The sequence below is a fragment of the Falco punctatus genome, assembly GCF_963210335.1.
Source record: "Falco punctatus genome assembly, chromosome: 13".
Lineage (NCBI taxonomy): Eukaryota > Metazoa > Chordata > Aves > Falconiformes > Falconidae > Falco > Falco punctatus.
In genome coordinates this window covers 2093097-2115506 of record NC_137593.1, presented here as the reverse complement: position 1 = coordinate 2115506, position 22410 = coordinate 2093097, and the positions used below count along the sequence as shown (strand labels likewise).

At 41.6% G+C, this 22410-nt stretch overlaps 2 protein-coding genes across 6 annotated transcripts in view; one reads left to right on the top strand and one right to left on the bottom strand.

Moving 5' to 3' along the window:
- Window positions 1–2068: 2068 nt before the first annotated feature.
- On the bottom strand, window positions 2069–21567 carry LOC308072822 (lysosomal amino acid transporter 1 homolog). Of its 5 annotated transcripts, none has more exons than XM_080410280.1 (10): window positions 21482–21567; window positions 21254–21372; window positions 18659–18782; window positions 16891–17236; window positions 15492–15621; window positions 14308–14398; window positions 12454–12578; window positions 11458–11553; window positions 10302–10487; window positions 3826–4798 (listed from the first exon to the last, which is right to left on the bottom strand). In XM_080410280.1, the coding sequence occupies exons 3-10, from the start codon at window positions 18693–18695 to the stop codon at window positions 4697–4699; spliced, it is 1113 nt and encodes a 370-aa protein (XP_080266406.1). In that variant the 5' UTR covers window positions 18696–18782; window positions 21254–21372; window positions 21482–21567; the 3' UTR covers window positions 3826–4696. The 5 variants fall into 5 exon arrangements, 4 of the variants coding, with proteins under 4 accessions (XP_080266407.1, XP_080266406.1, XP_080266408.1 ...); XM_080410282.1 differs by lacking the exon at window positions 21482–21567 and having other exon boundaries at window positions 16891–17026; window positions 17153–17236; window positions 21254–21466; XR_013931821.1 differs by lacking the exons at window positions 3826–4798; window positions 21482–21567 and adding an exon at window positions 2069–3370 and having other exon boundaries at window positions 5854–10487; window positions 21254–21466.
- Window positions 21568–21681: 114 nt separating this feature from the next.
- Window positions 21682–22410, top strand: part of VEPH1 (ventricular zone expressed PH domain containing 1) — a 100808-nt gene continuing 100079 nt past the window's right edge. The window contains exon 1 of the mRNA XM_080410191.1: window positions 21682–22332. The gene's annotated coding sequence lies outside the window, so the exon portion shown is untranslated. The remainder of the gene's footprint in view (window positions 22333–22410) is intronic.

Sequence of the window (22410 nt, the reverse complement as noted above, 5' to 3'; positions counted from 1 at the left end):
AGGGTCACTGCTTGTAAAGTCAAACCAGCACTTCTGCTGGAGTCACCCAGTGTTTATTTCTCAGTCAATAGTTTAATCTATTTTAATGATTATCAATACTGATGTTGAGTGTAATCACCTTGTCTGATACAATTGCTAGGATCTAAAAGGCAACTTGATTTTAATGGTTTATCATTAGGAGTATTATTTGGTCAGATTAAAATGGTCTTAATTCCTCAGCAGTCATCATTTAAAAGCTGTTTGGAGCTCATTACAGAGACCCCCCTCACCATGATATGAATCAATGCCCTGTCTCCATACCATATATTTTCAGCAGCATTTAGCAAGCAGCCACATGGACAGGCACCGAAGTACGACAAGCGATTAATATTCATAAATTGTCCCCACCACCAGTAGAATTTCCCTAACACACAGGAGAGCAGCAGTTGCATTTACCTCTCTGACAGGGCCCATTAACCCCCGACTGTCAGGAAAATGGCTGGGAAATGCTCATGAGCTGGGATTTGGAGGAGAAGCTGGAGCAGCCCCTGCTTTCAGGGGACAGATCCTCACCCACGGTGCTGCTCACCCAGCAGCAGCTGCTGCTCACCCCAGTGTGGGCTGCAGCAGCTGGGCTCTGCCGGCAGCCGGGACGCTGCCCCGACTCTCCCTGAGCCCAGGGAGCATCCCGACTGCACAGCCACCATAGGGAGCAAGGGCACGTCCACAGCCAAGAGAGCTGTACTAGTGGCTTCTGGAACAAAACCTCTGGATCTCACCCAGCCCGTGGCCCGGCAACGGGAAGCAGCTGCAGACCGAGCAGGGCTGCATCGCTCCTCCTTTCCCAGCTGGGTACCAAAGCCACCTCTCTCCCCCGTCCGCAGCTGGTTCACAGGGACCGGCAGGGACCCTCACCCACAGGACTGACGTCCTTCATGTGCACAGCCTGAATTTCCCAACCTTCTGCCATTAGGACACCAGGGGAAGTGCTCGTGCCGCTGCGTGGCTTGCTGGTGCTCACTCTGGGAAGCGGGCACCGCCGGCACCGGCTGCACGGACCCACGACACATTGCCTCGGTGTTGTGGCATGAGCTCACTGCAGCTGCTGGCCCAAGCGTTCCCCATGTCTTTTCCTTGTCGTCCATGAAGTTGTCTTTGTTGCCTGTTACCCAAGTCTGAGTACGCGTCGTTTGAAGGACCCAAGCCCTGGATATGGGCAACAATTTCTTACGGTTCCCTCAGTTAAAGCTTTGATTAACTTAAACCTGCAGCTTCTCACCCATGGTGCCACACAGATGTTTAACTCTTCACTTAAACACCCACAAACTTAAAACGTCACGGATGTAAGTCACACAAGGAGGCAGCAACAAAGCAGTGCCCAAGGCACAGCTGCCATTTTTCTCCAGCACAAACATTGCTCTGTTAGGAAAAAGCCATTTCTGATCCATAATAACTGCTACTCTAACAGACAGCGGCTTTCTCTTGCATCTCTGAGGTTACAGAGGAACAAGTAAGCAAATCACGATGAGGTAATTAGAACAAGGTGGCTGTTGTCCAGTTTTGGATATTCTCTGAAATTTTTCTATCTAAAGATAAAGCAGCAACCTCGCCCGAGTCTAATCATAGCACTGATGGCAGAGACATGTCGTTGGCTTCTGCTCTTTGAACCTGAAAACAAACTTGGTTTTCTCTGTTGTACTTTTGGCACAGCTGTAAACAGCCCCCTCTCAATGGTATTGTGCTAAAAACCTTGTGGGAGCATCTTTTCTTGCTTCCACAAGATGCCGTAGACTTTAAAAGCTCGTTAGTGGAAAACAGAGGGAATGAGATCCCGGAGCAGCCAACAGTGGTAGCTTTTGCTCCATGCTGCTTACTAGATGAACCAGCTTTTTCCTTTACACCAATACTGCAGGTTTTGACAGTGAGAATACAAGCATAAATTTCAAAAAACACTTAAATTCCAAGAGGCAGCCAGAAGTGGCAAATCAAATACTTATTTTTCTTACTGAAACAAGTGATCAAAACCAATGTGTAATGGCCAGGAGTAACTCCATTCCTGGAAGAATCTTCTGTAGACAATGGGGAAATATGTTAGCTAAATTATTTTATTAATCTGTATAAAAACAAAGCCCTGAAGACATTTCAGATGTTTCCTTTAGTTAATGAGATTTCCATGATAGTTAAAAAAATAAAATTAGAAAACAATGTCGTTAATCTTGGATTACATGCAGCACGAGGGAAGAATTAGTAGCATAAAGTAAGATTAAGACACTTTGCTTTCCAACAAAGTAGCTGTGATAGAAGCCACATGCTGCATTTTCCTCTCTGAGATTAACGAAGAGGTGATCAGGATCTGCCCTTTAGTCTCTGACCTGGTATATTTGGGCACGGCTCTACCTTCTCCTCCTGACATGGCAGGGTCTGCTCCTGGGAAAATAATCATGGGCTGAGCAAGGGGATGGCAAAGACCTTACATCCTAATAGGCAAAAGGAACAGCAAGGACAAGCACGTGCATTTGATCAGCTTTTGCAGTGCAATAGCTAATTGGTAATAACTTTTTCTCAAGTGTAAGTATTCACTTAACCCATATACTAAGTATTACTTATATATGAACTATTAATAAATAACTGTCATTGCCTCACATTTTAAAAGTTACATTATTTTCCATTAAGAGCCTCAAATTAAATCACAGTACTTTATATACCTCTTATTTGGCTGTTCTAATAAACTGCAGCATGAAATGGGGATAAAAAGCCATCCCAAAATAGGATTACGTATAGCAATAAAAGGGGAAATAATCTTTGAAGAAATGATGTAAGAACAAATTTTAATTGCATTAAAGAGTAACCAGTCATGGTTTCAATCACCAGCCAGGCAAGAGTTTGATAAACTCATGTGTACAGAGTATAAATCTGCAAGTACGACAAATTGCATTTTAATTTATGTACTGAAAAGGTTAATTTCTAATACCCTCTCCTCCCTTCAGAAACCAGGGAAAACACATTCGCCTAAGTACACGCTGAGACTAATAAAGTAACCGAGCTCACCGGGTAGATCCCGCACAAACCCTCAGCATCTCGCAGAGCTGTAAAACGTTTCAGAAGTGCTTGGCTTTTCACACGATGTCTTAGCAAAGCCCTTTTTCACAGCTACTGCGGCACTGCCTAAACCACCACCACCACTGACGGGGGTTACCGAGCAGCGCTTTCAGCAGGCGGCAGGACCATAACCCACCCGGACCCCCCTTCGGAGCCGCCGGAACGGGTCTGTCCTTCCACCGCACGCTGTGCCAGCAGCACCTAATCCACCAGCTCACTGTAGCCACCACTTGGCAGGACCCAATCCACCTCCAGCAAGAAGAGGGAATTCAGTCGCTCATCTAAGTTAGTGCTGCAACAGAAGCTGAAATTAAATTTCCAGATACAGCAGTAGGAACAAGGTTGCCCCCCCACCACCACTCCAGCCCCCCCAACCCCCTTTCATGGGGTTTTTAGCTGCGCTGCATGAAGTTCTACAGAAGTTCATAGAGCAAAATGCTTCACTTCTAGTTTGGCAGCAGCTTAGCTATGATCAATTGTACTCATCAGTTTCTTCTTATTTAAAACCAAATGTATTATTTATTAGATTTTATTATTTAAAAACAAAATGTAAATTGTGTCCCTTTAACAGTTAACTGAAATCAAAGGGAAGGTGCTTTGCTATAAGCCACACATATATACATATATGTACATATATATAAACAATGCTCATATTGACCTTTTTGAAAAAACAGTCTTTTTGTTCACAAACTTACTTATGGAAGAGTGAATCATTATACATCTATTCAATGAAATATTAACAAGTAGTTTACTCTTTGAGATAATTTTATTAAAGTTTTCTTCAAACACAACACAGTATTGCAAAAAATCTGCAACTGCCAGGTACAGTCTCTTTAGCTTCCAATTTATTTTTTTTCCTCTGTGGTACTTATTTAAACCAGAAGCTTGCAAACAAAATGCATGTTGTACAAAAACACTACATGAGGCATATGATGACATTCATTAATAATATTCCTTGGAACACACAGGTATTGATGTATAAATGCTTTAACTCTTAAAACAAAATGTGTAATGATACTCGGCAACGAGCTGTACATGAGGCTCCTACCAACTTACACCAGGACTCTGCTTTGGCATCAATAACAGAACCTCTGCACTGAAATTAATTATAGGATGTTTTTAATTCTGAGGCATACAATATTGAGTATGAATAAAAAAGGCCAAATCTTACGAGACGATGCAACTGGAACAAGCTGTCTGTAACTTCAGGTTGGGTTCAAGACACAGAGGTAATTTCACCATTGGTTTTAAACCAGCCACATTACTGCTAACTAGATGTACGTGTTCATCTGAAAAGATGCACTGTATCATGATCAATATATCTACAGCACCTCTTGCTGTGACTCCATATCACACTAGAGATAGAGAGAAACAGCTAAAATAAGAGCACGGGGGGAATCGGGAAAGAAAATTCTATTTATCCTGAAACAACACAGTAAATATTAAATATTTTATTACTGGCATGTCACTTGTAAATAAGTAATGACAAATTAATGATAAAATAAATAACAAAAAATAAGCAATAAATTTGGTCCCTAAGCAACTGCAGTCTTAACTGTCTGTCAAAGTCATCCAAGAGCAAAATCCAATGAAACCAGAGGCGGAATGCAGCCTGACACTAGGCAGCCTCCTCATTCACCAGCAATGGTTCCACTTCCAGTGCTACTAAACCAGATTCTCTTTCCTTGTGCTGGCGATACAGAATGAATTGCGCAGTCACCTGTTATTTTTGGGTAAGGAAGTAATTAACTAGGATACAGAGGTAGCATTTGCAGTACTTGCTTTCAATTAAAACCAGAATAAGCTGTACAGAATAAAAGCAGCCATCCATTTAGTTCTGGCACAGCCTCTGAATACCACAGTCCACAGAGGAAAGCTTAAAACTTGCTGTATCTAATTCAAGTACTGTAGTGTAAGTATTATCCATTTATTTAATCCCAACTGTGGAATTTTCTACATTAGCATATAACCTTTTCCAAATCCTACTTAACGCTCATTCTGAGTACTTCTTTATGGCAAAAAGTTTAATCATATTTAATTGCAACACTAGAAAAGAGAATATACAGAAAAATCCTAACTCAAAACTTCAGATCTCCTTGGTTACATGGCTCAAATACACACAAAAATATCCTTTACTACCTCGTGCTTGCAAGGGTCCTAAGTGTGAAATTCACTAGTAGCACAACAGGAACAAGGCTCATCTGGAAAAATGCGGAATCAAACATATTGCCCTGTACTACTCCAGCCTCAGTTGTCTAAATACTGCGGGCTGGACTGAGGGTGGATGCTCGTAAGGAGGGGAAGTTATTAAAACATTTTCTTAGCAATAGATCGGCAAGACCTGATTAGAAAACAAAACTCTCATTTCCTGCAAAATTCTAGCTGGTTAGATATTTACAGGGACTGACATGCAGACAACACTGTGACTCAGTATTTAACACTGTCTTCAACACAGGCTTGTGCAATTATTATTTCTATTGTAAAACAGACTATTAGAAATCCTGCTAATCTAGAAAGAATTAACAAGTACGTACTTGTTCTTTTTCTTGATGGTTCCAGCTCTCAGACAATATTATTGACTTTGAGCATAGGTAGCCTTTAAATAAATAAAAAAATAATCAGGGGTGCACATATAGAACGAACAGGTAAGATTTCTTACTCTTCAGAATTTTTGCAAGTTGAGGAGTTTTATACGTGGAATACTGAACTTTGGACAGAGAACACTTTGTTTTCTGATAGAGATACCATTTTAAGCTATAAAGGTATCATACAAACCTAGCCAGCTATGCCCTTCCTTTATGTATTCTTCTCTACTCCATGCTAAGAAATATGCATAGCATCTCACAAAGCAAAGATTTCCACAGTAAATCGATGTGCAAAGTAGCAGGTACCAGAAGACTGTCTTCACAAAGGTAAACCACCACCAGCCAGCAACCTGGCAATACCTGGCTGGTAGACAATGGTTGTGAGAAATTTAAGGCCAATATATGTAATTATTTATAAAAATGGCGGGGGGAAAGCTTTCTGGGAGGCCTGGATGAATGGAGAGGAAATTCTTTACATCTTAGGCAGAGCCCCAAGAATTATCCCACCTTCCCAAAGCTTTCCAGCATCCCACCTCTGAGGCCCCCCTGCTAAAGACTAGACAGGATTTCCTTCAGAGACAGCAGGTCAGCACTCCCTTTTTCGTATTTGTATAGTATTAGGTGGGGAACGCTTTCTTCTTAGAGCTTAGCAAATTAGTTTTATAGCACATATAACTACCACTTAAATTTCCTGCCTTTTTCTTTTTTTTTGGTTTTAATAGGCCTTACTGTACTTGCAGCTGAGCACCTCCCCAAGTCTTAATAGTTGCACTGGTGGAAAAAGAAATTGTGAACCGGGAATCAAAATTCACTGAAATCATACTGTGGGCATACAGCCTGGGCTGTGGCACTGTGCGCTAGCACTCTTAGCCACCAAGCTGGCAACAGCAACAGAGCTTTTAAGGAGGAGTAAATTATAAACACAAGTTATGTGGAGCTTATCTAACAGTATTTCCAGAATATGTTTTTGTGGCACGTGTACTCAGCTGCTTGTATTTTTTAAATGATGCTAAACTGCCAAGACTACTTAATATAGAAACTAACTTGCTGCTCAAGTCTGACTTTCTACGGGAAACTGAAGACCTACGCGTGCAGGCAGCCCAAGTGGAAGAGACAACCAAACTGACTGCTCTGAGTAACATTTATGACAGTCGCTGAGCTAGTGTATCAACTTTGTTTCATTCAATTAAACAATTTAATGACAATTCAAAAAACAAAATAGTTTTGAGACAAAAGTGGGCATTTACAGGAGTGCAGGAAGTTGTTTGTTTGCCTGGGAAACTCTCCCGGCTGAACTGTCACGTCAGCCTTAACATTCTTTGCACAGTGTAATTAAATTACAAAGCATGATGTTTTGTAGAAGTATATAATGGATTCCAAGTGGTCGCTCTGCAAATCACAAAAGGTGCAAGCAAAGAGTCTGTGTACAACAGCTTGGCTCTTGCTGAATATACTCTGGCTATCTAGTAACAACCTGGCTACACTTAATGAAAGGAAGTACATGTGGACGATCTGAACACAGTTCTCTGACAATAGGGTGATGTCAAATAAAAAATAAAAAAAAATAAAAAAGGCAAAAGTCTTGGTAAAGGGCTTTGTCTGAACTAAACACAGAGTTGTTTAGTTTTGGTAGGAGCAGGGGAGGAAGGAAGCAGAGTGAAAGAGGGTAGCAGACTTACAGAAAAGGACAAAGTTTTCTGGAAAAACTTGCAGTGGATTCAATCTTTTAGAAACTTGGTGATGGCTGCTGCTACAAGTCTAAGGGCAGAACTCCTCATCAACTGATTTAGTATTTTAAAATACATAGTATTGCATCCTTGTGTACAAGTGGCAAATTAAGTAATCATGCACATAAAATAAAGCTCTAACAAGGTCCACCACGGAACCCTGGAGCGTCGTGACTGACAAGGTGCCCTCTCAGGCCCATTTAAACCACGAGCTTCATGGTTTCTTGAGAAACTCCAACCACCTGCCACTGCAAAGTGGCAACTGGAAGGAAATATTTTACTGGAAAATAGAATTGTGTCCAATTTATAATTCAAATGTGTAATGCTAAAAGATTCCCCTTAAAATGAAAAGGAGGACAATTCATAATTTACAATTGGACACTTCCATTATTTATCAGAAATAACTGTCTTATTGTGCAACCAAGTAACTTTTAACTGTAGACACTAAAGAAAGGATGACCGTGTTATTCTGTTAAACCAAGGTGAAACAACTCCAGTGTAATCCTGCAGTAAGTAATGCTGGAGCTGCTGTTCCAGCGATGATCAGGAGTCCATTTGTTTCTAAAAATAGTCAACCCCAGCCATGTCAGATGGAAACAGAAGAATACTGCAGCAGACACAGAGTAAGTGAACTCTTAATCCTGGCTTGGACCTTGAGAAATGAGAGTTTATTTTCCACCTAATGAAACTCCCGGCACTATCAGGAATGAAGTCTACTAGAATTAGGCAATTTCTGCAACTACACCTCAGAACAGAGACTGACCAATTACACAACACCTCTCAGAAATTAAGACCTTTTGGTTTAAATTCCTCTGTTTTCCAAACCCAGGTGATCCTGTTCTTTGTTTTCTGGTCTAACATGACGTATCAGTTTGCTAGATTCTTTTTCTTGCTTGGCAAGAGACAGTAATGAAGCTCTCTTTTTAAAAGCATTGACTTCCTTACCTTCAGGGCTTCTCAAAGCAGGAGGTCTGCTTTTGTTTTCTCTTGATTACAAATACTTCATACATTTTCAACTAACACTATATACTCGACTAGATTCCTATAAGCTCCTCAACCTGATTTGGAAGCATCTGTTTTCAATATAATTTGAACTGCAGGACTATTAGCAAGATTGGATTCAGACTCCAATCAAGAGAGAACCCAGAAATGAATGTCATGTGCACACTGGCACTGCAATCCTGGGGCAGGGCTCAGAGAGGGGGGAGGTTTGTGGCCAATATAAAAGTTCCTTTTCAGAGTACATCATAGAAAGGCATCTGCAAACATGCACATAACATACAGTAAGGGTCATCAAGATCAAGTTTTAGGGGTTTTTGGTAAATAAATACTGGCTGGTTTACGTTTCCAGCTGGGAGAAGAAGAAAGAGTCACTACTTCATTCACGGAACAAAAGGACTGAGCGCTCAAACCAGCCACGTGGGCTTAGCAACCCTGACTGCCTACAGCCTGCTCACGCAAAACAAACTGCACTGTCTCACAAAGATAAAACTACAGTTTATTTCAGAACAGGCCATGAACCACAGTTCAGTCTCACCGCTGTGGTGGAGCATTAGCGTTCCCACGATGCAGAATGTTTTACCGAACTGCCCGCTTAAATTGCCATGGCTGGAGACGCAAAACACACAGATGGCTCTTCTGAATGACAGTATAATTTAACAGTCCATCCAAAGGGCAGGGTCGACTATCACATCGCTAGTCTAATTGGAGTGGCTTATGAAATTACTTTAATCAGACGTATAAAGACTGATGCCTGGGAATCATAACTTCTGGAACTGTTCCAGGTAAATCTGGTAAAGAACTTCCTTTTAATATGGAACGGATTAACAGAATATGCTTCAGCGTGGTCCTGAAATCACTCTTCATTTTATCCTGTTTTGTAGTTTGGGTTCATGGAGCTAACTCCTAAGATGTTTTCAGACACAAACCTAAAATTCTTACTTCAGGAAAAATCAGAAAATCTCCTCTCTATACTCTTTCAAGTGAAAATACAAGCTACAGTAACAAGACAGGTGACTATAAAACTATAGTGAACAGCAAGACCAGGTACCACCACATTACTGTTCACTAGACTTCCGAACAAAAAGTATAGTATTACTCTAAACATTTTGCTTTTAATTTCTTGATCACAAAACACTAATGCTAAACTAGAAAGAGCATGACTAACAATAACTAATATACTTTGGGCATCTTATGTATGACCCCTGAATATTCAAATAAAAAATTATAGTGTTTTAAGTTTGCTCTGGATTGTCAAGAAACTGGCACACTAGGTAACTGGGAGTTGGTTAGCCCTTAGCATGACTTAATGAGCACAGCTGCTGGTTTTCAGATGCACTCAGTGTCTCAGTGTATCTGATTTTGCCCCAAATTACGCACTGAAGGGTAGCTGCAGTATTTCTTTGTTAAGTGCTATTTTCTGAAACTAAGTTTGCCAGATCCTTGCTGTTTGTCTCTGACGTTAACACAATCTTGCAATAACACAATTTAACCAAATTCTCAAAGCTATAATTCTACAATTACATTTAAAAACAAGCAGGTTTGGGGGTTGTTTTGTTTGTTTGTTTAGGGATTTTATTTTTTTTTTTTTACATTTAACAGACAGCAAACCTAAGAAAAACAGTCTAATGTGCAAACCTTCCCCTCAACTTTTAGTATACTACGTATTGGCTACAAGATATAAATTAGCCTGAGCAATGTAGCTTTAATGTAGGTATTTTCTATAAACTTGTCATTCTTATCAAGAAATATTACCATAAAAAGCATACAAATTATTGTTCAGAAAGAAGATTTTATGGTCAAGTTAGAATCATAGCAAAAATTTTGGTTTAAAAAAAAATCCACTTGATTTCTGATGTACTTACTAACAAGACTATTCTGAGAAACTCCAGCTGTAACAGGAAAAGGATACAAAAATGTCTAGAAACAGAACTCCAAAGCTCCCAATGAGCCATGGAAGATGGTGTAAGAAGTAGAGTGCCCGGAAGGATTCAGTAGCTGGCATCTTTAAAACAAGGCTCAGTCCATAGGTACAGTTTCCCACCATGGCTAATGCAAACAGCAGGTAAGAGGTGCCTTCTGTTGACCTTCTTTGGAACTAAATACAAAGAAGTTTTTACAAATACAAAGAGATGTTAAAACGAGTATCACAGTAGCCAGATATAGGTAATTTTGGCATTTTGTACTGTAACACATCCAAAGACTTTCAGTCATTCTTGGCCATTTCTTCCTAAGCCCTGAATCCTTTGAGCTTAGTAGTCAGCACGTATCACTGAAACCTACAGAAACTGTCACAGTTCTTAGAAGCAGCTCCAGTTAATATAATTTTTATGTAAGTGCAAAGCAGCAAGGATAATCTGCTTCCACATGATATTTAGTTCTTAAGAAACCTGCTGCTTTAACAGTCTATTTAGCAGACCTTTTTGAAAATATTGTGGCATTCCAGCTGTGAAGGAAAATGTAGAGGGGGAATATGAATAGCTTTGGAAATGAACTAATAGTTTCCATAACAAATTAAAATGCCTGTACACAATTGACAACATAAAACCTTCTGGTCTTTTGTTGTGTTTGGTTTTTGTTTTTAACATATTGATAGTGAAGAGGCTGTGGGGGAAAAAAAACCCGTCAGTAACGGCATCTTTGTGAAAAGGGGCTACAATTCTAAACTACTTTTCCTCTAATTCTAACTTTCAGTCCCATGGTTGATTACTTAAGGTAGAATACTTTGGAGAAATAAATGGGGAGATCACTTGCTCATGACAACAATCACACAAAGCATGTTTTTGCTCCTATCTGATAAATCCAACCGTAAGAATTTCAATTCCCTTTCCGCTGCCAATCCAACTTCTTCCATCAATCAAAGACCATAATTTTCCTAAACTTCTCACCATCCTCCTCTGAATGTGAAAAGAAAACCATTTCTTTTTTCTTTACCATTTTAGACAATCACAAAAGCAAAGTAGGCTTTCAAGTTCAAGAGGGCTCACTGTGAGGGAGAATCCAACATCTAAAGCAATAGATAGTATTTTGTAAAATATACAACTATACTTAGCCAAAAATCTACTTACATTTTTATACAGCTGCGGAAATCTACTTCCCAAGTAAAACACACAGGATATATAACCACAAATGAAGCCTGACATTTCAATCATATCAAGAGAGGTCTGAAAAAGAAAGGTACATCTATTTTGGCAAGAATGTTTTCAGGCATTTCAGGGGATTAAACTGAGAGTTCACTGGCTGATTTTCTGGACAGAACTCCTTTCAAAGCAGTTCAGCGCTGCTCTTCAAATGACCAAAGAGGGCTAGAAAGGGTTTAATCTTTATCTCACAACAATGCGAACTGCTGTGTCATAGCCACGACCAAGATCAAAACTAGTGCCAGGCTTTAGGATATGACACTAATATCAATCCAGTCCTCCTGCTAAAAAAAATCCAGGGCACAATAATTCAAATCAAAACTAAGAACTGTAGCTAGGGCCACTAAAAAAACGAATCATCCTGTCTGGCGAAAGCAAAATACTCATTTTTCACAGTTTAAGAGTTGTTAGTTTTCTCACTCTAGCTGTGTTTTGAAAATAAGCTGCTTCCCTGCTGGGCAATGTTGCTGCATTACAATTATTTTACTGGTGTTAGTATGAAGGCCATCAAATTGGAAGAATAGCCTGTGAACTTTCCTGCTGAAATGACAGCAGCTGCAGGTACAATTGCAATCTTCCACTTCTACCGATTTCACTTGTTACCGTGTAGCCACTACATGGATGTCTACAGTATTTAACACAAGCAGAAACACAACACGTATACATGTTATTTCGCAGTGTCACATCCTAACGACCCAAGGGACAGAATAAGCCCAAAACACGGGAAGATGCTAAAAGAAGAAATTTTGTAACTTCTTTATTTTGGGATGTGGTCCATAACTGAAACATCCACATAATGCCACATTTGATTTCTAAATCATTGTTAAAAATGCCATCCAAATTTCTTCAAAGCTCAGAGCACATAATCCTTTCAAGACACTTCCAGGTGGGATTTTTTTGGAATGGAAGCAGCTAAAAACTTACATTACTTCTTTCAATTACTGTACTCTGGTCTTTGTTTCTTAGTAGCAGCTGACAGAGTAAGGTAACACACAGTGCTATACACACCACGATCCAGGTTATACAGAAACTCTTCAGGCTTTTGCTGCCTAGAATGACATACAAATAAATTAGCTGAAAAATAACATCTGCTGTTGATTTGAGGTTACTTTCTGTTTGCAATATAAACATGTAAATTTAAAGGTACAATTTCATCTATCTTTTTCTTGGCAGCAGTGTAAGCGCACCTCTTTCTTCTGGACTCCATGTCCACCCCTGCTCACTATCATAGTTGGGCTGCGTCTTCGTGCAACAACTGAGGGTAGCGGGCCAGGAAGAGGAGGGGAACTCCTTAAAGGGGCATTGCTACCAAGAGAAAAATCTTCATACTCAGCTTATCTCTTCTATTAACTCCTAATAGTTTGCTATTAAATAACAGCTGATAAACAGAAAACTGCTAAGAAGAATAGAGTGTAACAGTTTCTTTCAACATACTTTGATTAAAAACTGCCAAAGCAAAGATATTTGAAATTTAAGTTAACAAAAATATCTTTATAGATAAAAATGTAATTTAAGTGCTGTGCTGGACCGGTCTCTATGTCTATGGTTAACTAGATATCGAGCCTTACCAAGTCTCCACAGACACCTACAAGTCAACCAGAAACCGGCAGGCAATCCTCCAGAACTCTGGAGCTACAGTATCTTTTGTGTCATGACAATGAAGTCCTGCAGTCCCTGTTACCAATGGAGCAACTGCTGTGTGGCTTTAGCAAGCCAGCCCTGAAGACCTGTAGTCTAAATAACAGACAGTAATGCTGTTCCACAGGCAGCACTTTGAGGTGCAAAACTGACCAACTGGTCTAGGGTAACTGCTCCAGAACTGGGTATTGAAAAGTGCTCTTCTGCGGCTTTAATCATGGTGCCATTCCTCCCTCTCCAGCTATGCAAACCATCGAGCTGAAACAGACACTGGCAGTTAAAACGTACAAAAGCCTGTGTTTGTTTTCAAGAGTAGGCAGCAGGAAGGAAATATCTTCAGCACTGACCTATCTCCAGGTTTATTATCAGTTCCATATTGAATGAATCTGCTTTATCCCTATTTAGTCTGCTGAGCAAGCATCTGTTTCACTTCAGCTTTTTGTTACCTCTGGTGTACCATGAATTTTCTTTGATATATTTTTTTTTTTAAATTGATGAGTTAATGTTTTTGATTTGATACAATGTGAACAGAGCTTTGTGTCTTCCATTTGAGTCAAAACAGTAGTCCACTGGTAGGCTGAATACTACAACTACTGCCAGGATTTTATGAAGCACAATTCAAGTAACTTCGTTCCCCTTGAATATGTTTTTTAACCGTATGTATTGAAACAGAACACATGAAGATGTCAAGATATTTTATGCTATAAGCAAATAAAGTCCGGTTTCAATCAACATGGAGGAAACTATCTGAACCACACAAAGAAATAATGCTTGCTTTCAACTTATACATATATTTAGATAGCTGTAAGTAAATAGCAAAACCATGGAGTAAGTGAAAATGTGGAACCAGATTCCACAAAACTACTGCTTTTTTTATGTCTCTATAAACTGAAAGTACTACGCAGAAAATACAGTATTATGTGGGTAACAAAAGAGAAAGGCAGAAAGGAAGAGAAGAGAAAGGGTAGGATTTTCACAAGAGCCTGAGAAAACTGGAAGCAATAGGCCTAAGAACTTCAACCACAATTTGTGTGCTCTATTTTTTGATCCCTCTGAAAAAAAATTATTTAAATGCTGTAGAAAATATCAAAGTAAAGAGTGCGCTACATTATGAACATTCGGATTGTTGAAAAATCTTACATTTTGTCGTCTTCTGATTCTTGAGCTTATAGTAGACAAATTGTGAAATCATAATTATATCCATGTTAACATAAAAAATGGCAGTGACAATCTGAAAGAGAAGATACATTTGCTTATTCAGTATACAAACATTCAAAATACCTTAACTTAACTGCATGGAAATTTTGCTTCATAATCATTATGTGAATGACAAATACCAAAACACTGCCAAAAAAAATAAAAAGAAAAAAAAAAAGAAAAAAGAGAAAGAAAGCGTTTCCAGTACAAGTTAGACCACTGCAGATGAATGCGGTGTAAACCTTATGCAACACGAACTTGCTGACACAATCTCAATACTTGTTTTATTTTACAGAAGCCATAACACAAACTCCTACCTGGGCAGACTGCTAAATCCTTCCTGCCCAGAAGCTTAAGCCTGCTCCACCTAGTCTCCCAGCACTTCAGAAGCTACTAATGCTCAGTGCCTCTTATCTCAGTAAGACATTCTTTCTTCCCCTTTTCATAATGGGGAGATGGAACAGTTAGCGCCACACCTTAAGTTCTAAAAGAGAGGACAGATCTGTCCACCCTTGGGTCCATCTCCAGCTTGTGAAAGCTTCTGCAGGTGGCTCTCTCCAAATTAAGAGACAAAAATAAAAACCACAGATAAGAAAGTTTCAGACACAATTAACATATAGTTGAAAACGACAGCTCCTTTCAAAGAAACCCTCCCCTTAACGAAGAAAATATATATTCAAATTAGTCAGACATTAACAGCTTTGAACTAGTATTTTCCTGTTAATAAAAAAAATAATAATCAAAAACGAAGTTTAAAGAGTAGCTGCCCCTAAACAGCTTGTTATTACAAGCTAAACACAACTTCCTTCCAGCCCCACTTGTTCCACAAGCTTACTGTAAAGCTGAAGCTCAACTGAAATTTCCTCACTTCATTCATCATTGAGTAACAACCATAAGTCTCTTTGAATGTTAATTACAAGTGTGAAATGGTTTCTATAACACAAAACAGGATGAATGTAAATATTTAGGAAATTATGACCTGTTTTATAGATGGTAGATCAGTGGACAGAATACAAAACTATTTTCTTTTCCAGTATGTACTTTGCTGTGCAGTATGAAGTTATCCTAAAGTTTAAAGAGACAGTTTGAAAAGGATAAATCACAAAGTAGGAATATTGACAGGTTACCTGAATTGGCAGTTGATTTGTTAAATAGCAGCCTATGAAATTTGTAAGATCTCCAGCTATCCATCCCAGCAGAAAGCCCAAAGACAGCGCTTGATCCACTCTTCCATTCTGACAGGCAACGTAAATTTGACTGGCACAAATTCCAGAAATAATTGGAAAACAGCATAAGCAAAAAACGTTTATAATAAGCTCAGAAGTACATTTTTCAAAATCTGAATAAAGAAAGATTAAAACTCTAGCCACACAGGAGACCTATCACAGCTATACTCCACTTACCTTTTGAAGAACAACTCAGTATCACTATAGCTCACCATGTCTTACTCTAACATAACAAAAGACTCAAATCACAACCTCATTACTGCTTGCATGCGTTCCTCTTTTGTGGCCTGCACTGAAATACCATTTTCTGGTCACCAGAACTGTGTTGTAGGCATTTTATAGTCATCTGCTGTAAATACCAGCCTTTACAATACTGAAATAAGAAAAATCACTGTTATTTAACATAGAAGGGCTAAGAATGAAGAATGAACAAAGCTGCTAAAAGAGTTGACAACTTCACTTATGCCTCTAAATCAGAGAATGATTATTCAGATTCACAATGGGGACTATGAAGCAATCCCAAATGTGAGTCCATTAGAGATATCTTGATGAATTCCATGCTCACTAACATGACAGTTTTAATGTACAGCCCCCTTTCAACTAATATTTCAACTAGTATTTCTGAAGCTCAACAGCCTACCAAGAGTGGTTTTATTTTGCTTGATTTCCATAGTCCTTTTACTAGCTCAGTAAATTACATCCTCCTTATGGAGCCAGACTTTGGAGTCAATCTCATTTTGTTTCAGACATTTTCACCTGCTGGGAGTATTTCTACTTTTCCTTTATCATCTCCTACCTACATACTTGAAACCTTAACCCAGTGCCATCAACCAAACAAAGAATGATTTAGCACTACTGAAGTGTTAACTCATGTGCTGCTTCTGACCTTTTCTGCATCCAAATTTAATTGGCAGGAGCCAGCACAACTCTACTGGTGACATGGCATGTGGTTTAAATAAACACGGAGCCAGCTTCTGCTGCAAGTGTGCCTGCGTGTGCACACACATCTCAGGGTGGAGAAGATAAGAGAGAAGAGGTGATTTATTCTCATTTGCTCTAAGTGGCAGAGATTAGTGTCAAGTCAGTACAACAGAACAGTACATCAAGCTCATTTGTCAACCACCAAATATTTTTGCAAACATGAACAACATGCTTCTCTGGCATATTATATCTGTATTATGCAGACAGAGAAACATATCCAAGATAAAATAAAATAAAAAAAAAGGCAGCTTTTGAAAAAGGCTTCAGGCAAGATTACTCATGTTTGAATCTGAAGGACTGCTTAAGACTTTAAACTTACGGTAGTGCAGCAAACAGAAAACAGACAATGGAAATCAGTCCTATGACAACGCTCCAATACTCCCACGCATTCTCGACACATTCTTCTAGGAGATGCCAAATCCATGGTGTTCCATTTATGCACAATCTCCTATCCTCTATTGGGGAGATATTGAAAGCATGTGTATACAGCTGAGAAGCCATCGTTCCCGGACCGAGATTCAATTTCAGAAGTTTATTTCTGCCTCCATTTTTACCCCATGTAAATCCGCAAATCCGTTTACCAATGCTGAATATCCTCTGTGAAAAGACCTCTGCATCCAGACGGATGCTTGATATCACAGTTATTTCCAATCCCATAAACGAACCTGCCAAATTCAAAGAAATAAACATAGCCAGTGTGAATAAGACATTAACCGTACAATGCTTGCTTATATTTATTGCTTACAGAGAAGAAGTTGGACTTCTAAGAAAGAAAAATATTGTGGTCCATTGCATTCATTAGCTCTTGAAAAATATGCAACACTCCAGATTTATATTGGTATAACATTTTAGTCTGAGGTTGTGTTAGACTGAGACTGCCAGATGCACTGAGGTGCCAGCAATCTGCTACCAGGTAAAGTAAACCAAGTAATCTATTTGCACTTAAGACCGAAACTTATTTTCATGTTCAACGTTATGCCAATAAAGTTACAGTACTTTCTTCAATGATACTACTCCAGAGTCTCAACACTCTACTCACTTACAAAACATAAATACACTGTTGCTCTCTATGCAACCAATTTCAGGATAATGGTATGAAAAAGAAGTCACTTACAACTCAGATTCCAGATGAGCTCTAAGGTCTACTTTAACCTAGCTAGCCCATCAGACCAACTAGTGATTCAACATAGTCTCAGTCTGCATTATTTAACACTCCAAAGGAAAGATGGAAAGCATATGAAACTCGCAGAAGGCAAACGTAGGGTACTCATCTCCCCAGAATCCCCAGAATGAAACTTAACAGGACAGTATGGCTTAAATTTTGAAGCAAGGGAGGGTTGGGTTTGACCTTTAAAAATATTTTCTTGTTGCCAATTATAATAATTCTAGATATTCTTTGCTCCTGCTGAAATATCCATCCTATTTGGATTTTTAATATTTACTTAGAAGGCTAGCCACTGCAAAACTGAAGGAAAATTAAACAAAAATGAAGAATTAGCTGTTACGGTTCTTTGAAACTTCCTGCTGAACAAAAATCGGCTGATATCCTACTCATTCTGATAATTTAAGTCCTCTGAAGGTTAATGATTCCTCATATAGAAGAGTCTAAAATTAATGAGCTACCAAGGAAAAAAGCCAGAGTAAATGCACTGTTTAAAAAAACCCAAACCAACGAAGTAAGTAATATACTAGTAGGTTCACCTGTCTAGTGTTTAAAGCCAGACGTAGAACCAGTAACAAGCTGATAAAATTTTTTAAGACCATTTGGAACACCTCAGATGCACAGTGAATTCAGGAAAGAGGAAGGAGTAATACTGAGGTATAAGAGCATCCCTCCAGAAGTGACTAACATCATGCAGCATCTCACAGACAACAGACCCCAGACACCTGATGTTCATGGCAGGGATTTTTGACGTACTTCAGTCCATGTACATGGGGACAGGGTTTGAAGGGCTGACAATGCACCCTTTCTGCAACGTAATAGGTTGCAGCCACCCTCATTATGCATCAGACTACTCTCAAAACTTGATGAAGTTCCACAAAGTTTGTTTTCATAGAATAGCATTCACTGTAAAGTTAGGACTCACTTTGCCAGTCATCGCAAAACCTGCTTTTTTTTTTCATGAGACTTCAGGCATCTGTAGCATTAAATGCTAGAACAAGTTTTCTGCATAAACTCGCTGCCTTGCAAGCCAGCTGTCATCGTTGGACCTAAACCAATTAAATGATAAAAAAAGAACATGTATTCATACACCAAGAATTCACTTCAGCCTATTAGATACATTCAGCTTATACCACTGAAGTTATTAGACTTTGTAGCCATCTTTGAAGAATTTTTAAAGCTTAAAAAAAAAAAAAAAAAAAAAGCTCAGTAATGTTTCAAGTAAGCTTTTGCATTCTGGTACTCTGCAGTTGAGCAGGATTTTACCACCCATTAAAAAGGGAGAAGCATCAAAGCACACATACTACTTAGAAGGCAGGTTTTAGGCATGAACTTTCAACCACTCGTAAATATTGTAACAAAAATCTTACACATTTTATTATTTATTTTTCATCCAAAAATGCCCATTTCAAGATAAGCAAAATGTCAGATACATAAAAAAAAGGAAAAATAAAAAAAATTGAACAGGGTATTTTAAAGCCATGTCTGAAAAATTAGGTTTAACATGGTATTTAAAACTATGTCTGAGTATCATAACTGCACTTGGACTCATGCATGCCAATGTTCTCTTACAAGATCAAGGACTATGCAGCAGCAAGTCTAAACAAAGCGATTCAGACTCAACCACCTGATCTTATGCTATACTCTGCTCCAAACCCCTGCAGCTCTTACAGAAACCCAAACAGTTTAAAAAGTGGTAGGAATTAGACAGGCCACTTACACTTCCCAGATGACTGAAGATTTGAGCTTTGGCCTCCTGCCACACAACACACCTAACGCATTTAAAGCATGTGGATATTCCTGGGTTGTTATTACTTAAGTTATGCAGCAGAATAACGTTTGTGTTGCCAGTGCTTGTGACCGTATTTTTAATCTTACAATAATTGCTATCTTTCTTAAATCCCCAGCAAGATACTCTGTCCCAGTAAGAGCCTTATCACCAAAACCACCAATTCCACCAGTGGCTAGAATAACTGGATACCGTCAACTAAATGTATTGGCCACAACACCTGAGCTCCTCCTGCCATTGCTGGGAAGGCAAAAGGCAATGGTGTCAGTGTTTGATCTTGAGTTATCTTCACACCTGGACTAGGTGTGCCGTATTAGGATATACCCTTCACCGAAAAAGCTATGTCTTCTGACACTGAAGTATTTCATAACTACACTGGCAGCTCAAAAGAATAATGGGGTTTGAGCTAGACCAATACAGATGGTCCCGCCCAACACATACAGTCTTGCAGAGATATCTGAATTTTTCCTCAACATTTTTAAAAAAAGCTTTCACTTTCCTTTATTGCATTAAATGCTTTCCACCTGAAAAGAAGATAGAGACTGCTATGACATTTTTCCTATAGTATTTAAGTTGCCAACAGTAAGAAAATAATATTAAAAGGTGATTTATGTTCCTATAACAACTCGTTGCCTGTAATCTCATATTCTTTCTTAGATTACTGCCCAAATACTATTATTACTACTTGGAAAAGTTACACTAAAGGTATTATTTTCTGTGGACCCCTTGACATCATGCCTTTCTGAAAGGTTTAGTGCTTGTCTAGCTAGACATGAAACTGTTATGATGCAAGATATTTAGTGATAAGGAATCAGTAGCTTGAGAGTCATGTTTAGACACTCCTTTTTCTTATTTGAATACCTTACTCTGGAGTGAACATGTGCAAACAGAAAGATGGCTTAAAATGGCTTGAAAGTGAAATCATTAAGAACAGCTTCACAGTGCAGGCGAGGAAAAGCAAGCTTTCCCTGGAACTTGGGAGACTTGCCACAGATTCTCTCTCTCCAGCTGCCAGCATCCACGTGCTCTGGCTGCTGCGTCCTTCTGGATGTCAAATAACGAGACACGGCTAGTAATGCGTAAAGAGGTCAGATATGTGTGCTTGGCAGATTTGCCAGTTCTCTAAATAGCTGCTAATAACAGCTTGAAATCCAAAAGGCCGTTCAGCTGTACGGTATTCACAACGCGGAGCTAAGCTAAGGAGTAATTCAGGGCTCCTGCAAACATCCCGGTGTTAACCTGGCCATCGCGTTCCGTCTCCAGCGGTTCTCTACGCACGTTCTTACGCGCTGCCGGCGGCGAGCGCTGCCTCTCCAGGGCTGGCCACAAGGCACGGCCAAGCTCGACCCAGAGCCCAAGCCCAGCTCCGCGGCACGCTGCCGGCTCAGCTCCCGAAACGCCGGGCCCCGCGGCAGCGCCTGTGCCCGGGGGGGCCGGGAAGGCAGGACGGGCCCGGAGCTCCATCCCCGGCGGGGGGGCGACCCCGAGGGGCAGCAGCGGCAGGGCCGGGGGGGCCGGGCGGCCCGTCCCCCCGCGCCCAGGTGCTGACCGGCAGGGGGACGGGGGCGCGCTGAGGCCGGCCCAGCCGAGGGCGGCCCTAAGGACGGGCAGCGGCTCCCCGGCCCCGCGCACGAGGCCAAGCCGCTCGGCAGGGGGGGCTCGGCGCCGGGGGGAGGGGCGGGCCCCTCCGGGGGGGGCGAAGACACGCACCCGAGCGGGGCAGGCACCGACCTGGCGAGGCTGCTGCTGCTCCGGGGATCCGGCCGGCCGCGGCGGGCCCGCCCGGCGCCGCGCAAGCTCTCCCCGCGCCGCCGCCGCCACCGGAGGGCGGTTTTGCCGCACGTAAGACCCTGCGGACGGGAAGGGGTTACGCTCCCACCCCCCGGCACCCACCCGGCCCGCGGCGGGGAGGCGGGAGGAGAGAGGGCCGGGCCGCCCGCCCGCCGCACCTCCCCTTACCCCGGCCGCCGCGCCGCGCCCGCCGCCGCCATGAGCCACCACAGCGGCGGGGCGCGGGCGCCCTCTGCGGGCGGGCGGTGGCGGCAGGGCCGCCCCTCAGCCCGGTCCCCCCGGTCACCCTCCTCGGCCCGGTCCACGTCTCGGCCCGGTCCCCCCGGTCCCGTACCCCTCTCGCCCCGGTCCGCCCCTCGGCCCTGTCCCCCTGGTCCCCCTCCTCACCCCAGTCCCGGCGTCCCCCGCCCCCAACCCCGGTCCTCCCCTCAGTCCGGTCCCCCCGAGCCCGGCCGCAGCCCCGCGCAGGTGAAGGTGCCTGAAGCGGTGCCTGCGCCGAGGGGACACACAACCGTCGTGTTTTGTGGGGGTCGGCCTCTTCTCCCAGGTAACAAGCAACAGGACGAGAGGAAACAGCCTCAGACTGCGCCAGGGGAAGTTTAGGTTAGGGAAAATTCCATCGCCAAAAGGACACCAAGCACTGGAACAGACTGCCCGTGGGCATGGCGGAGTCACCATCCCTGGAGGTGTTTAAACAACGCGTAGATGTGGTGCTTACGGACATGGCTTAGTGGCCTTGGCAGTGCTGGGTTAATGGCTGGACTTGATGACCTTAAAAGTCTTTTCCACCCTGAACACTTCTGTGATTTTTAAGACGCAGGCAGTCAGGCCCGTGGTGCTACCCCTGTTACACAAAGCGGTGGCCTTCGGGCCGCATAGTGCCGGTGCGCAGAGCGGCCGTGGGGAGCGAGAGCAGCGAGGGTTTGCGTCAGGAGCCCCTCGGCCATCTCCCACGCTGCCATCCCTACGGGGGACAGCAGCGTGCCCTCTGCCAGCCCGGCCTCGGCGCTGGGTGCCTGGTGAGCACCATGGTGACCTTTGCGCGGCGGCATGAGTGCCTGCATGCTGAGCCTTGGCGTCTCCTAAATGCCACCTTT